Source organism: Staurois parvus, unplaced genomic scaffold (assembly GCF_062004578.1).
Source record: "Staurois parvus isolate SC_StPar_1 unplaced genomic scaffold, SC_StPar_1.0 ptg001330l, whole genome shotgun sequence".
In the NCBI taxonomy this organism is placed as follows: Eukaryota; Metazoa; Chordata; class Amphibia; order Anura; family Ranidae; genus Staurois; species Staurois parvus.
This window is the reverse complement of record NW_028319126.1, coordinates 496250-509696: the sequence shown is the minus strand read 5'-3', so window position 1 is coordinate 509696 and position 13447 is coordinate 496250. Positions and strand designations below refer to the sequence as shown.

Here is a 13447-nt window from a genome sequence, read left to right as displayed (position 1 = left end):
ATGCTACCTGTGTTGACATAAATGCTGGGACACTTTCCTGAAACCCATTAGACACTTATTAGAACTTAAGTGGTCTTCAACATTACAGAACAAGCACAGTTGAATGTAATTACTGCTAGCTATTCCCAAATACTAACTATCAGGCAAATTATACAAGACCATAGGAAGACAACATAAATGCAGCATTTAGAGACGAGCCATGTAATATGCGGCATTTGGAGAGGCCATTGTCTAGAAAGATATTTATGCCAGTACCGTAATGGCTGCAGACGGCTCAGCTAAACAGCCTTTTCAATTACATCTCTTCAAAGCAGCAAGCCTTGGCCTTTCCGTGGTCATTTAGCAGCTGTTCTACAATTTAGTGAGAGCAAGGCAGATCTGGAACTTACCATGGATCCTGGAGACGACCGGTTCCTTCTCGTTGTGGTAGTTGCCAACGTTGTTGTGGTCTCCATAATAGTGGTGGACAGTTCTGGAGGCATAGAAGTGGTTGGCGTCGTCCCGATAGATGGAACCTCTCCCACCAGCCTCACACTGCCGCTGATGTTGATGTGGGGATTGTGCTCAGCAGCCATGTTCAGAACCTTAAGGCCGTTGTAATAGATGCCTGAAAGCTGTCCTTGGAATGGCCTTCCCCTGTCCTTTCCGCCAATTGTTATCGTTGCTTGGGTGTTGAAGATTGTCAATGGTCGTCCTAAAGAAACACAGTGCAGGAAGAAAAATTAGATGATTCATGTTTGTTCTGCCAACATAAAAAGACTAGATATTCTGGCTATAACTGGGCAACCAGATATTGGGTTGAGTCTCAGAAAACCAACGTCTGCCAAGCACACAACAATCTACTTTACATAATCCCATCTCTCCCTGGTGGTTATCTAGTGAGCCAGACATTTGCTGATAGAGAAGCTAAACACAAAATGCAATTTATCAAAAAAGCCAAAATATTGTTTCAAATATAGAAGGCACTGAACTAATTAAAGCTGAATCTGATCAAGCAGTTAACACAAATAAAATGCATATATGGGAGCAGTTTTACCTGCCGAAGGATTGGTATTTTTCTTCATCCAGTCCAGTGAAATGAGCAGCAGGAGACTGAGGTAAGCTCTCTGCTCATTCAGCTCTCTCTTCCTTTGAGCATTTTCAGAATAGCTGCATGTAACACACACCTGATTGGCTCCTACTCCAGCCCCACCCTTACCCAGACAGAGTGATGCTGTATAAGGGATTTCAAGAAATTCATACCAAATCAAATTTAGATGCTTACACTTATTGCATGGATAATAAAATGCATTTAAAGTGCATGTGTAGTCCAAATTTGTACTTATTGATGTAATCGTTTATTTTTGGTTTGAATAAAGTGGGATAGACCTAGAAGCACTGCTAAGTGTTTATTGTTGTCTACGTCCCCGCTGGGTAGGTTCACCCTCTCTATTTTTCAGATAGAAAGAAATGGGATATCCCAGATTTGAAAGTTTCCTCTCACTTATGTCTCTAGAAGAGAAACGAATGAAAATTTCTCCAACAGGATGCAGACAGCAACAATAAACAAGTAAAAGGTCTAATGAGTGAGCCAAATCAAAGAGTAAAAAATCTTTTAATATTAGTATTAATTAATTTCAAGGAAACTTTAAACAGCTAACGTATTTTGAGCTTTAAAGATCTTCCTTTTCTGCATGACTACATGACAGATACAGAAATGGTTGTAAATTCCTACATTAGTAGATAAAGACCCAAGGGTCGCTATTTTTACAATTGAACAGGGTATAATAGTTTACAATGAATTTAGTTATATATAGGAAATGGTTTGTTTTAATTACGTATGCAACTGATATACATTTATAGTTTGATGATTTTCAATATGAATTGACTAATTAATACAGGAATATATAGTGCCTTGAAAAAGTATTCATACCCCTTTACATTTTTCACAATTTGTCATGTTACAACCAAAAACATACATGTATTTTACTGGGATTTTATGTGATAGACCAACACAAAGTGGCACATACTTGTGAAGTGGAAGGAAAATGATAAATGTTTTTATAAAAACTTTACACATAAATATCTGAAAACCATTAGAAGTCCTATTTGCAGTTTGTGAGAAGCCATGGGGGGGGGGGGGGGGGGGGCACACAGCAAACATAAGGAAGAAGGTGCTCTGGTCAAATGAGACCAAAATGTAACTATTTGGCTTTAAAGCAAAATGCTATGTGAGGCAGAAAACTAACATTTCACATGACCCTGAACACACAATCCCCACCGTGAAACATGGTGGCGGCATCATCATGTTGTGAGGATGCTTTTCTTCAGCAGGGACAGGGAAGCTGGTCAGAGTTGATGGAAAGATGGATGGAGCCAAATACAGGGCAATCTTAGAAGAAAACCTGTTAGAGTCTGCAAAAGACTTGAGACTGGGGTGGAGGTTCACCTTCCAACAGGACAACAATCCTAAACATACAGCCAGAGCTACAATGGAATGGTTTAGATCAAAGCATATTCATGTGTTAGAATAGCCCAGTCACAGTCCAGACCTAAATCCAATTGAGAATCTGTGGCAAGACCTGAAAATTGCTGTTCCCAGACGCTCTCCATTTAATCTGGCAGAGCTTGAGCAAAGAAAAATGGGCAAAGATTTTACTCTCTAGATGTGCAAAGCTGTAGAGACATCCCCAAAAAGACATGCAGCTGGAATTGCAGCAAAAGGAGGTTCTACAAAGTATTGACTCTGGGGGGCTGAATAGAAATGCACGCGACACTTTTCAGATATTTGTAAAAAAATGTTGAAAACCATTTATCATTTTCTTTCTACTTCACAATTATGTGCCACTTTGTGTTGGATTATCACATAAAATCCCAATAAAATACATTTGTGTTTTTGGTTGTAACATGACAAAATGTGGAAAATTTCAAGGAGGTATGAATACTTTTTCTAGGCACTGTATACCAATCAGCCATAACATGATGACCACCCACCATAACCAGTCGAGGCATGGACTCCACTAGATAGCTAGGTATGCTGTGGTATCTGGCATCAAGCTGTCAGTAGCAGATCCTTTAAGTTCTGTAAGTTGTGATGTGGGGCCTCCATTGATTGGACTTGTTTTTCCAGCACATCCCATAGATGCTCGATTGGACAGAGATTTGGAAAATGTGGTGGCCAAGTAAGCACCTCAAACTCATTATTGTGAACCTCAAACAATTCTTGAAGTCATGAGACAAGGCCATTTTCTTGCATTGCACCATGGTCCAGTTCTGATGCTCACATGCCCAATATAGGCACTTTTGTCTGTGGACATGGGTCAGCATGGGTACCCTGACCAGTCTACAGCTACGCAACCCCATACACAATAAACTGCAATGCACTGTGTTTTCTGACACCTATCAGAACCAGAATTATCTTTTTCAGCAATCTGAACTACAGTAGCTCTTCTACTGGATTGGACTACACGGGCCAACCTTTGCTTCCCACATGCATCAATTAGCTTTGGCCTCCCAACCTGCCACCGGTTTGACTGTTTTCCTTCCTTATCTACTTTTGGTTGGTCCTGAACATTCCAGACCGGGAACATCCCACAAGAGCTGCAGTTTTGGAGTTGCTCTGACCCAGTCGTCTAACCATTACAACTTGCTCTTGTCAAAGTTGCTCAACTTCTTACTCTTGCCCAATTTTTCCACTTTCAACACTTCATCAACTTCAAGGACAACATGTTCACTTGCTGCCTTATATATTCCACCCACTTTCAAATGCCATTGCAACAAGATTTTCAAATGTTATTGACTTTACTTGTCAGTGGTCATAATGTTGTGGTTGATCGGTGTAAAGGAATTTATATTTTTACAACCTTTTCTTTGCCTGTTTTGTAGCCCTGAAGAAAAGGAGAGATCTTAAAGAAGAATTCCAGGCATGGTATATTTTTATATAGTAACATTGATCCAAACTAGACAGCATCTAAGTGGTTAGCACTTCCATCACTAGAGTCATCAGCTGGAATCCTAACTATGGCACTACCTGCCTGCAGTTTGCAAGTTCTCCCTGTCCCTGCGTGGGTTTCCTCCGAGTACTCTGGTTTCCTCCCACACACCAAAGACATGCTACTAGGTGACTTGTCTGCTGTCTAAATTGGCCCTAGTACGTGTATGTAAGAATGTGAGTTAGGGACCTCAGATTGTAAGCTCCTTGAGGGCAGGGACTGATGTGAATGAACAGTATAGATGTAAAGTGCTGCGTAAATTGTCAGTGCTATATAAATACCTGTAATAAATTAAAACAATGCATATACCATACCTGACCATTGCCCATGGAAGCTGAAAATCACTGAACTAGACACCGCTATTTCAGTAATCGCCACTTGCTTCTGGGTCCCGAGCCGAGTGGATGGCCTGCTGCAATGTGAAGAAATGTGGTCGGCTGCTTGGCAGAGATGTCATTCGAAGAATGCTTTGTGTTTTCTGAATAATTGCAAAGCATTCTCTGACTGGACAAGGTAGAGTGGTGGGGCAGTTGAATTTGCGGTGTCTACTTCAGTGATTTCAAATTACCAAAATGTTGGACCCTTTGATCTTTGGTTTGGTGCTCCTATTAGACTTTTTACATGTGGATCCTAAATTTTGGGTTCCTTAGATGAAGAGTACACCATTTTTATTCAGCGCATCTTCACCGGACAACCTGCGCACTGTATGATTTTCTTTAGCCGTGAACCACCAATATATCAAATCCAGCACCTCATTCATAAATGTTCTGGACTATAGAGAAAAAAACGACGGGTTTTAACCCTTACCTACTCCATCCAAAGCTTAAAACAAAAAAACAGCTATGGCTGTATATACTCTTCAATAATGTATTTGTGAAAACACAGCTTTTATGCCTGGAGTTTAGCTTTAAATATTATTACCTCTTGTTCATCCTTTTCTCAAAACAGAACAATGAGCAATGTCACAACCCAACACCATCAGAATCTCTCTTCTGAGACAATGGGGTTGTGCCACATGGACATTTTGGATAGGGAGGTGCTTAGTTGGGAGTGATTTTTTATTTTTTTTTGTATAAACAGATACAAAAATTCCAACCTTGTCGTCTTCTCCCTACAATGTTCTCCCCTACAAGATATCACACAAATGGGACTAATTCAAACATGCGAGAGAATATGGCATTATATATTAAAATTGAATTTGGGTTTTGCAGGTAATGTGTCATTAAAGCCAATAGATGCCATTAATCTCGGCAATCTCATTAGGCCACTTTCCACCACGAACGTAGCGAGCCATTAAACATGTCGCTGCAGTCACTTTGCTGCGCTCCTCTGAGGTATTGACCCCTTAATCATGTCGCTGACATTAGTACACCTCGCTCCTAGGAAACATCTAGAAGTCATTTACTCCACGCCGCTGTCTGTAAACTTGATAACACTTCGGCCAAGATTCATTAACAGATCATGCATCACACAGACTCTGATCAATAGCTTGCATTGACCTCAGTGTGCCCAGCACCTGCACAGCCAAATACATTTTATGTTATCACTTGCTGCTGATTTAACCTGGAGACATTTGGCACGTTGGAAAAAAAATGGCAGGAAGTAGTAAGGAAAGAAGTGACACTGTGAAATAACAAAACATTGGAGGCAATATTTAAGATCGAAAACACAAAACAGTAATAGAACCTTCCACACAGATGGTATGCCCAGCCCTGCAATTTAGTGGCCCAGGCTGAGGATCTGGTACCATGGAACCGTCCTGTGGAAGAAGTACACACAAAAAAGGCACTAGATCTTCTATTCATAATATCCAGTGCTTTATAAGACTAAGACTATCTCATTGATCAAGATGACTTACTTAGGTGAGGCTGCTTTCCCCATCCCAAGGAGAAGGTTACTGAGACAAGGCAACCTATACAAGAAGCAGTAAGAGTGCCACACGAATGGTCAGATTCCAAAGTGATGTATTATATATTCGGGCAAAAAAAAAGAAAGGTAAATGTGTTTCGGAGGTTTAGATCAGCCTTTCTTAACCCTTTCAACGCAAAGGAACCCTTTAAATAACTTTCAGGTCTCGGGGAAAACCTAAAGATTTCTACAACGCATGATACATTAGAGCAGGGGTCTTCAAACTATGGCCCTCCAGGTGTTGAGGAACTGCAAGTCCCATGAGGCCTTGCAAGACTCTGACAGCCATAAGAGACTCCCAGAAGCAGAGGCATGATGGGACTTGTAGTACTTCAACAGCTGGAGGGCCATAGTTTGGAGACCCCTGCATTAGAGTGATGGATAGTGGGAAGAATGCTCCTTACCCTTGAGGTTATTGGGAAGAATTACCCCCTTACAGGTAGCTAAAAAGATCAATGGTGTCAGTAGGAACTTATCTGAGAGGCAAAAGCTGCTCATTGCAAAGGAACCCCTAGCAACCTCTGGAGGAACCCTAGGGTTCCATACAACAATTTTAATAAACCCTGGTTGGGACACTTCCCATCAGGGTTACAAAATAAGAAAAAATATGCTTTCTTACTTGTGTTGTAGCCCTAACAAAGAGGTAGTTTCAGAACCACCCTGAAATGTGTTGGAATTTTTCTACTGATTTATCTAATAAATCATCACTTTGGACTCTTTGACCTTCTTGTAGTCGTTTTACTGCTTCTCGTACAGAAGATCCTGTAGAAGACTGTAGTAAAGTCAGTTGTGGATTTCAGGCATAAAGACAGTTGATCTGACCTAATTGATGCCTTTGGAAAACTAGAGTCATAAATCCTTATCTAACAGTGCATCATCACCCAACATAAATGAGGCCTAAAGGCCAGACAGGAGACTGCTACAGGTAAAGTTATAGCCAGTGATGTGGGTTTCACCCAGCTCTTGATGTTCCTTAAACATCCGCTTTGCATTGTTATCCTTGCTGTATGTAAAGGACACATTGGAGGAGATTTACAAAAACTGGTGCTCACAGTATCTGGTGCAGCTGTGCATAGTAACTAGTCAGCTTATTTGTTTTAGCCCTGGTTCATGCCCTGCGACTTGCAAATCGCATGCCAAGTCGAAACCCTGTTGTCCGTAATTGGAGCGGTTCCAACTTAGTTGGAGCCGCACTGATTTCAAAAGTAATACATGCACCACTTTTGGTGTGATTTGCAGAGACATCTATATCAGATGTCTTGCAAATCGCACCGGAAATCGGTGGGTCCCCCGACTTTGAAATCGCGCAACTTCACTGTAAGTCACACGATTTCAAAGTCGGGCTTGATGTGAATGGAGGGTTATTGTCAAAGCTTAATTGAACATGCTGAAGTTAGAAGCTGATTGGTTACTATGCACAGATGCACCAGATTCTGTGTGCACCAGTTTTAGTAAATCTCCCCCATTGGAACACTAACAAACAAAAAGAAAAAGGAAGGCTGTAGACAAACACTGCAATCTATGGGTGGATATAAATAAACGGCATTAAAAGTAGTATGATCCTGATTTAGGATCAGACAGTATGCACCTTGTTCATTCTGACCTGGTTTCTCTTTTAGTATTCTCCACGGAACTGCAGTATATGCTTTGTTTAACAACCAGTGAGAAAACTATTTTCACTTTCTGTCAGGGCTACTAAATTTTTCATTAGCACTCCTGACAATATATTGATGTTTACTGTTGAACAAAATCCCACATTAAAATTCAGTATACAGCTTGCACAACCCTGTAAACAAACTGCTCACCTGAGAATGGTTTTCAGAGACAGTTTATTATAATCAGCTGACTGAGCAAGAGCCATGTAGAAAGTGCCTGTGTTTCCCATGCTTACCAGCCATATGTGTCTGGCACTGCTCATCCTGCTGTAGAAAAGAGCTGGAATCTGATTTCTGTGAACATCACAGAGGTTTTTGCACAGCTTCATTAATTCGATTCTTTCTAATCCAGGCCAATTCTCTGCAGATAAGTTCTAGTAAAGGTGATCATTCTGTGCTACTGATGTCCAATCATTTAACAGGTCTACACTCAGCATTCAGACACAGAGGTAACATCTAGAGCAGCTTTTCTCAACCAATTCAACACGGAGGAATCCTTTAAATAATCTTCAGGTCCCAGGGAACTCCTGCCTATGGCTACTAGATCTACAGCTTGTGGTACATTAGGGAGATAGAAGAATAAATAAACAAATAAGGAATGTGGCATTATGTAGTGTATTTGGCACCCAGGCATGTTCAATACAACAAAATATTTTTTTTGTCATAAATAATTAATAGTTACCAGAAATTAAATTAAAGTGTTATTAAACCCATGACCTACATTCACTACATCAAGTCCAGTACACAGAAAATGCAATTATTTTAGTAAATGGGTGTTTTCGAATCAGCAGTATATAGCAGTCTTGTGACTTCTATCAGTGTCCGGCCAAGCACTGCACTCTCCCATAAAAAAACAAAAACAAACGGAGAATGTGGAGATTGTATCCTAGGGCTCTGTACTATCAGCAGATGGATTGGGGACTGTGGAAGATGGGGAGGTTCAGAAAAGACAGGATCAAACAGCCTTTTTTTACACAATGTAGAGGATTAACCCCTATGTTTCACAGTGAGTATAACAAGCATACTTTGCTGCATATTCAGACTGATTTTACAGTTGTGGGTTTAAGAACACTTTTTAAGACGGTGAAACCTGTAGTGCACTGGTAGTCAGTGGAGAAAAACCCCCTTACACTGGTGGTCAGGGTAGCCTGCCTGAGGTCATCTGGAAATGGATTCCCACTGGTGGCCATTTGAAGAAGGGTCTACTTTCACTGGAAGTGAGTTTGAAGAATATCCCAAGAGTGTCTTTTACATTGGTGATCAATAAGAAGAGTTCTCCTTGCATTGTTGGTCAGTATAAAGAATGACCCCCTTACAAATATATTTAACGAAAAAGATAATTGGTGTGACTGGCTACTTATCTAAAACCTAAACATTGTTTAAGGAACCCCTCTCAACCTTTGAAGCAGCCTCTCTCAACCTTTTCAACACAGAAGAACCCTTGAACAAACTTTCCAGTCTAAGCGAACCTTTGCTAAAAATGACTGTATTTACAATGCATGATCTATTAGTTGATAGTCAGTGGGAAGAATGCTCATTACACTTGTGGTCATTGGGAAAAAGTATCCCCTTACAGATAGCTAGAATGATCAATGGAGTCAGTGGGAACTTATCTGAGAGGCAGAACTTGATCATTGTTCAAGGAACCCCTAGAAACATCTGGAGGAGTTCTAGGATTCCATGGAACCCTGGTTGAGAAACCCTGCTCTGGAAGAACCCTGGTTGAAAAAGGTTGACCTAGAGGTACTCCAAATATACTGTACATACACACAATATTCTCTGTGCATTTCCTGTGCTGTCCTTGTATGTGTTGGATGCTCAGTGGCAGCAACACATGGAAACCGTGTCTTTTTCATTTTAATGGTCATAGCATAGATTGTATATTTGGGAGGCCTGAATTGATTACAATACCAAACTAGTTCTGAAAAGATCTACTGAGAGGACAGGGTTCAGGACTGAATCTAGGTGCACTAGTCATCTGGTCTCCATAACCAAGAAAGAGGATGCGGTTACAGAATGACCACCAATCAGTGGCTGCCTACAGCACAGACAATCATCTTCATACATTTAAAACAGATCTTTAAAGCAGCAACCCCCAACTTTCCACCCTGAGAATACATCACGTTCTTGGTACCTTTTGCCACGCCAGTTCCCACTCTCTTGAACTCAGGATTCAGAAGTCTTGTGCCATCTTCCATTCCTGAGATACTGAGCCCTGAAAGACAGGGACCCCCGGTATGGATAAAAAACATCTGCCGCCAAATTTCTGGAGGAAATCTAAGCCATCCTCCTACCACGGGCGATGTTTGGAAAATGCAGAGGCTCAGTCAGCAAACATTGCTTGCAAATGAGAAATGCAGTGTAGATGGGATTGCTGCTTTAAATGAGTAATGGGGTCCTATCCACCAGCGGTAATTAGCAGGCAGGGATCCACAGCACAGTGAGGGCTTGGTACCACTGTACAGGGATCTTTTGGCCTGAGGCAATGTAAATACCATACGTGGTAGAAATGGCTCCACCACAAATCTCACTCGCACAACAGAATGTTGGGTCAGCAATGTACAGCAGCAACACTTCACTGGGATCATGTTTGCAGGCCATGTGCAAAGAAATTAGACTTTATACTATTGGGTTACATAATAAACTTCATTTACATAGATTCACATATCAAGGATATCTAAGAAGAAAGTGTCCGTGCTCCCTGGCAACCAGATGCTCCCTTGTGTTTTCAAACTGCTTGCTGTTGGTGACAGGGACACTTTACATCATTCAGAATGTATGGATTTAATGAATAAAGTGACTGATGCTGTATATTGATCCTGGCACATTCCTCTGTTGAGCCTGCCATTGCCTCCATTTGCCACAGGTAAAAAAATTAAGGGAGTTGTAAATATGCATAACCAGAATACGGTCTTCCTCTGCCAGCCATTTCTGCCCATAGCAAAGCATTGTGGGAGGAGGACAGTGCCTGTGTGCACACACATGACGGCGGGGTGCTTCTTGTTTCCTGTTATAGGAAGGTCACATGACGTTCAGGCAATGAACTACCATCGGGTGGACGGTGAAATGAGAACAGAACAGAACCAGCTCTGAACTTTACTGGATTCACTCACAATTCCTCATTCCTTTCAATTTGGTCCTACAAACATCCTGATAAATACACACAGCAGAGGAGATGCCGCAATGGAAATGGCTCAAAGTAGCTACACTGTGAGCGACAAATACACTTTACCAAGTAAGTAAATTCAGAGCTGGCCCATCCTCTGCAGACTCATGCAAACCAGTTTGGAAAGACAGGGAAAAAAGGCGTTTAAAGAGGCCGTGACTGTTCCTGGGAACCAGACCTAAGCAACAACAAGAGATGCTGAACCCTAAATTTTGCATGACCCTGTGGTCCCCAGAAAGCCAAATCTAAAAAAACACTGAACTGGAAACCACTCATTTTCAGGTCCTGAACAACGACATGCAACTTAGAGCCCAAACTGTGAGAATGTTAATTATCATTTGTCTGAGGCGGGCCATATATTATACTTTTTTTGTATGCTTGTGTAACCAGCGGGTTGAATGAAAAAAAAAATGCATTTGAGGTGGATGGGGGAATCACTCTTGCTGTACTATTGTGTTCCCCTCCATCAGAACACAATTATCAGTGGTGCCGCCTATAGCCAGTGGCACTGAACGTTTGGAAAAAAAACCCGACAGGGTGGTTGTACAGAAGTCGTTCAATAGACTGACTTTTGTACATTCAAATCTGGCCAGTTCAGCAAGGATATTTTGACCCATGCATGGCCAGGTTTAGTAACAACATATTGCTATACTTAGATGCCCCCCAGTGGGAAGAATAGAAACCTTTGGCCTTGGGAGCAAACTCAACTAACTTGCCCTTTCAAAGGTAGGGACAGATTTCTGTAGCCTAAAGAAAGTGTACCATGCAAAGTGTACTATTGTGCCTCATTGATTGTTTGCATGGTGAAGTGTGGGTTATCTAAAAGACATGGTTTATTGTGACACACCTTTCCCCATCATCTAAAATCAGCTTGCATAAGGGGTCTTGGCATTCAGTTACGAGATCTCAGAACTGCAAAGTAGGTGGTGCTGGAATCTGTATTGCAGGTCTGAAAAGGGGAACAAATAGCTATATATACCCAGGATGTATCAGTGACCTTCTCTGATCAATGTGTGAATGATGAAGTATCTTCACTAAAGGCCACCAGTTCAACATATCTTAATCGGACTCACTCAAGGGGGAAAACACACCTACTTCTCAGCCAAGTCTTCCCATCACTACAGCCTTACATCCTACTAGCTCAATGCAGACAATCTAGACCCCTGGTGCTAAACTTGCAGTCCTTTGGTATATGATGTATGGCCCTCGGACCCCAGCAGTCTCCAATGGGAACATTGATTAAGGCATTAGCATTGAGCACCACTAACCTCATAACATGTTCCCAGTTTTATATCGTCTTCTGCAGCATATATCCAGGCAAAAATATAGCATGTTCACACTCTCTGACCCTCATTTCTCTATTAGGTCTTCAGTGTCTGACATTCCTCTCAAGCTTTACATTGTGTGGCCCTTGGATGATGTCAGGGCCTACATTAGAGACCCCCATTTGAAACCCCCTTTAGCTCATAAGTTGAAAATCACTGATCTAGACCTATCTAGAGACAGAGACACAGACGATACACAGAGGTTTCTCCAAATCAGATCTGCAGAATTATTTAAACAACTTGATCGTGACATTTCCCAACGCCTCTTGCAGCTGTCTTTTCACAGACACTAATAATAAACCCGTTAATAATTCAGCACAAGATGGATGATCAGATGCCGCATCTGCACAGCCTCTCTGTGAAGGTATCTTAGGTATCATGCATCAACCACCATTAAACAAAGGCAGATCAATGGAAGACAAGTCCATGCTACGACAATAAACATCTGCTCCGCAACCCAATTCAGTGTTAAAGGGACATAACCGCCAGGCCAGGTTGTGACTGGCTGAAAGTTTAAGTTCTGCGCCTTTTTCTGACTGGTCTGTGCATTTGCTGCTTATGAGCAGGCTCGGTGCTGAAAATTAATTATCTCGCGGTTAACACAGTAACTGACATTTATTCCTCCATAATGAAATTGCGGGTTATGAGCCTGTTTTGTAGATTTATGGAGAAGTCCTGGTGATTCATTTAAACGATGCTCCTCGATGACTATCCAATAAATGTTACTTTAATCAGCATTTAAACTCCCCGTTAAATATGGCAGCCGCATTACCTTCTGGAAAGTATTAAGGTTTATTATCGATGACTGATTTTTAAGAGGCCACTTATATAGTCCCTTTAACTGTTATTTTAAAAATTATGCCTGCGGTTGGCAATTGGGTATCATTCCATGATGAGCATGCAGCGGGAGGGACATGCATGAAACACAGCCAGTTACAGAGTTACCTTTATCCTGCTGACCATCATCCGGGTTCCGGGGCAATTTATAGGACAGTTTCGGTTTTTGGTGGAGTTCGGTGTTCCCTTGAGGTTTAAAAGACAGTGTTAATAAGGGTTAGAATTGGATTTGACCTCACAACAATTATCTGTTCTATTCTTTTATATTATCTCATGTTATATTTATAGCAGTTTTACACTTTTATTTTAACACTTTATGTTGTTGTCAGGCAGTCTGCAGTGTTTATTATAGGTTTATTAAAATTATTATTTTTTTTTTTTTGGAACTAGTGCAAAAATTCCCTAAAATCTCATTGAAAAAAACATTGGTCCATCAAAAATGAAAGTATCAACTGCAGAGTTGACATGGCGTTGAGGACAAATCGAAGCAAGGTTGCCATAACACGCGGTTCGTTTGCATCGTGGTCTGTTACCATTCTCCCAGAGTAAATCGAAGCACCTGCCTTTCAACACATCACAGCACAT

The 13447-nt window shown here is 41.3% G+C and overlaps 1 protein-coding gene across 15 annotated transcripts in view; it reads right to left on the bottom strand.

Annotated features, from left to right (window-relative positions):
• The window catches only part of NRXN3 (neurexin 3), a 454309-nt gene that overhangs the window by 78605 nt on the left and 362257 nt on the right, over positions 1-13447 (bottom strand). For 14 of the 15 annotated variants that reach the window (XR_016308255.1, XR_016308253.1, XR_016308254.1 and 11 more), the window contains 3 exons: positions 12971-13048; positions 9669-9749; positions 390-694 (listed from right to left, as the gene is read on the bottom strand). Coding sequence is in view for 12 of the 15 variants with exons in the window: in XM_089661377.1 (XP_089517503.1) it covers positions 390-694; positions 9669-9749; positions 12971-13048 (464 nt within the window). In the remaining 3 variants the exon portion in view is untranslated. The remainder of the gene's footprint in view (positions 1-389; positions 695-9668; positions 9750-12970; positions 13049-13447) is intronic. The other variant, XM_089661369.1, reaches the window with a different exon arrangement.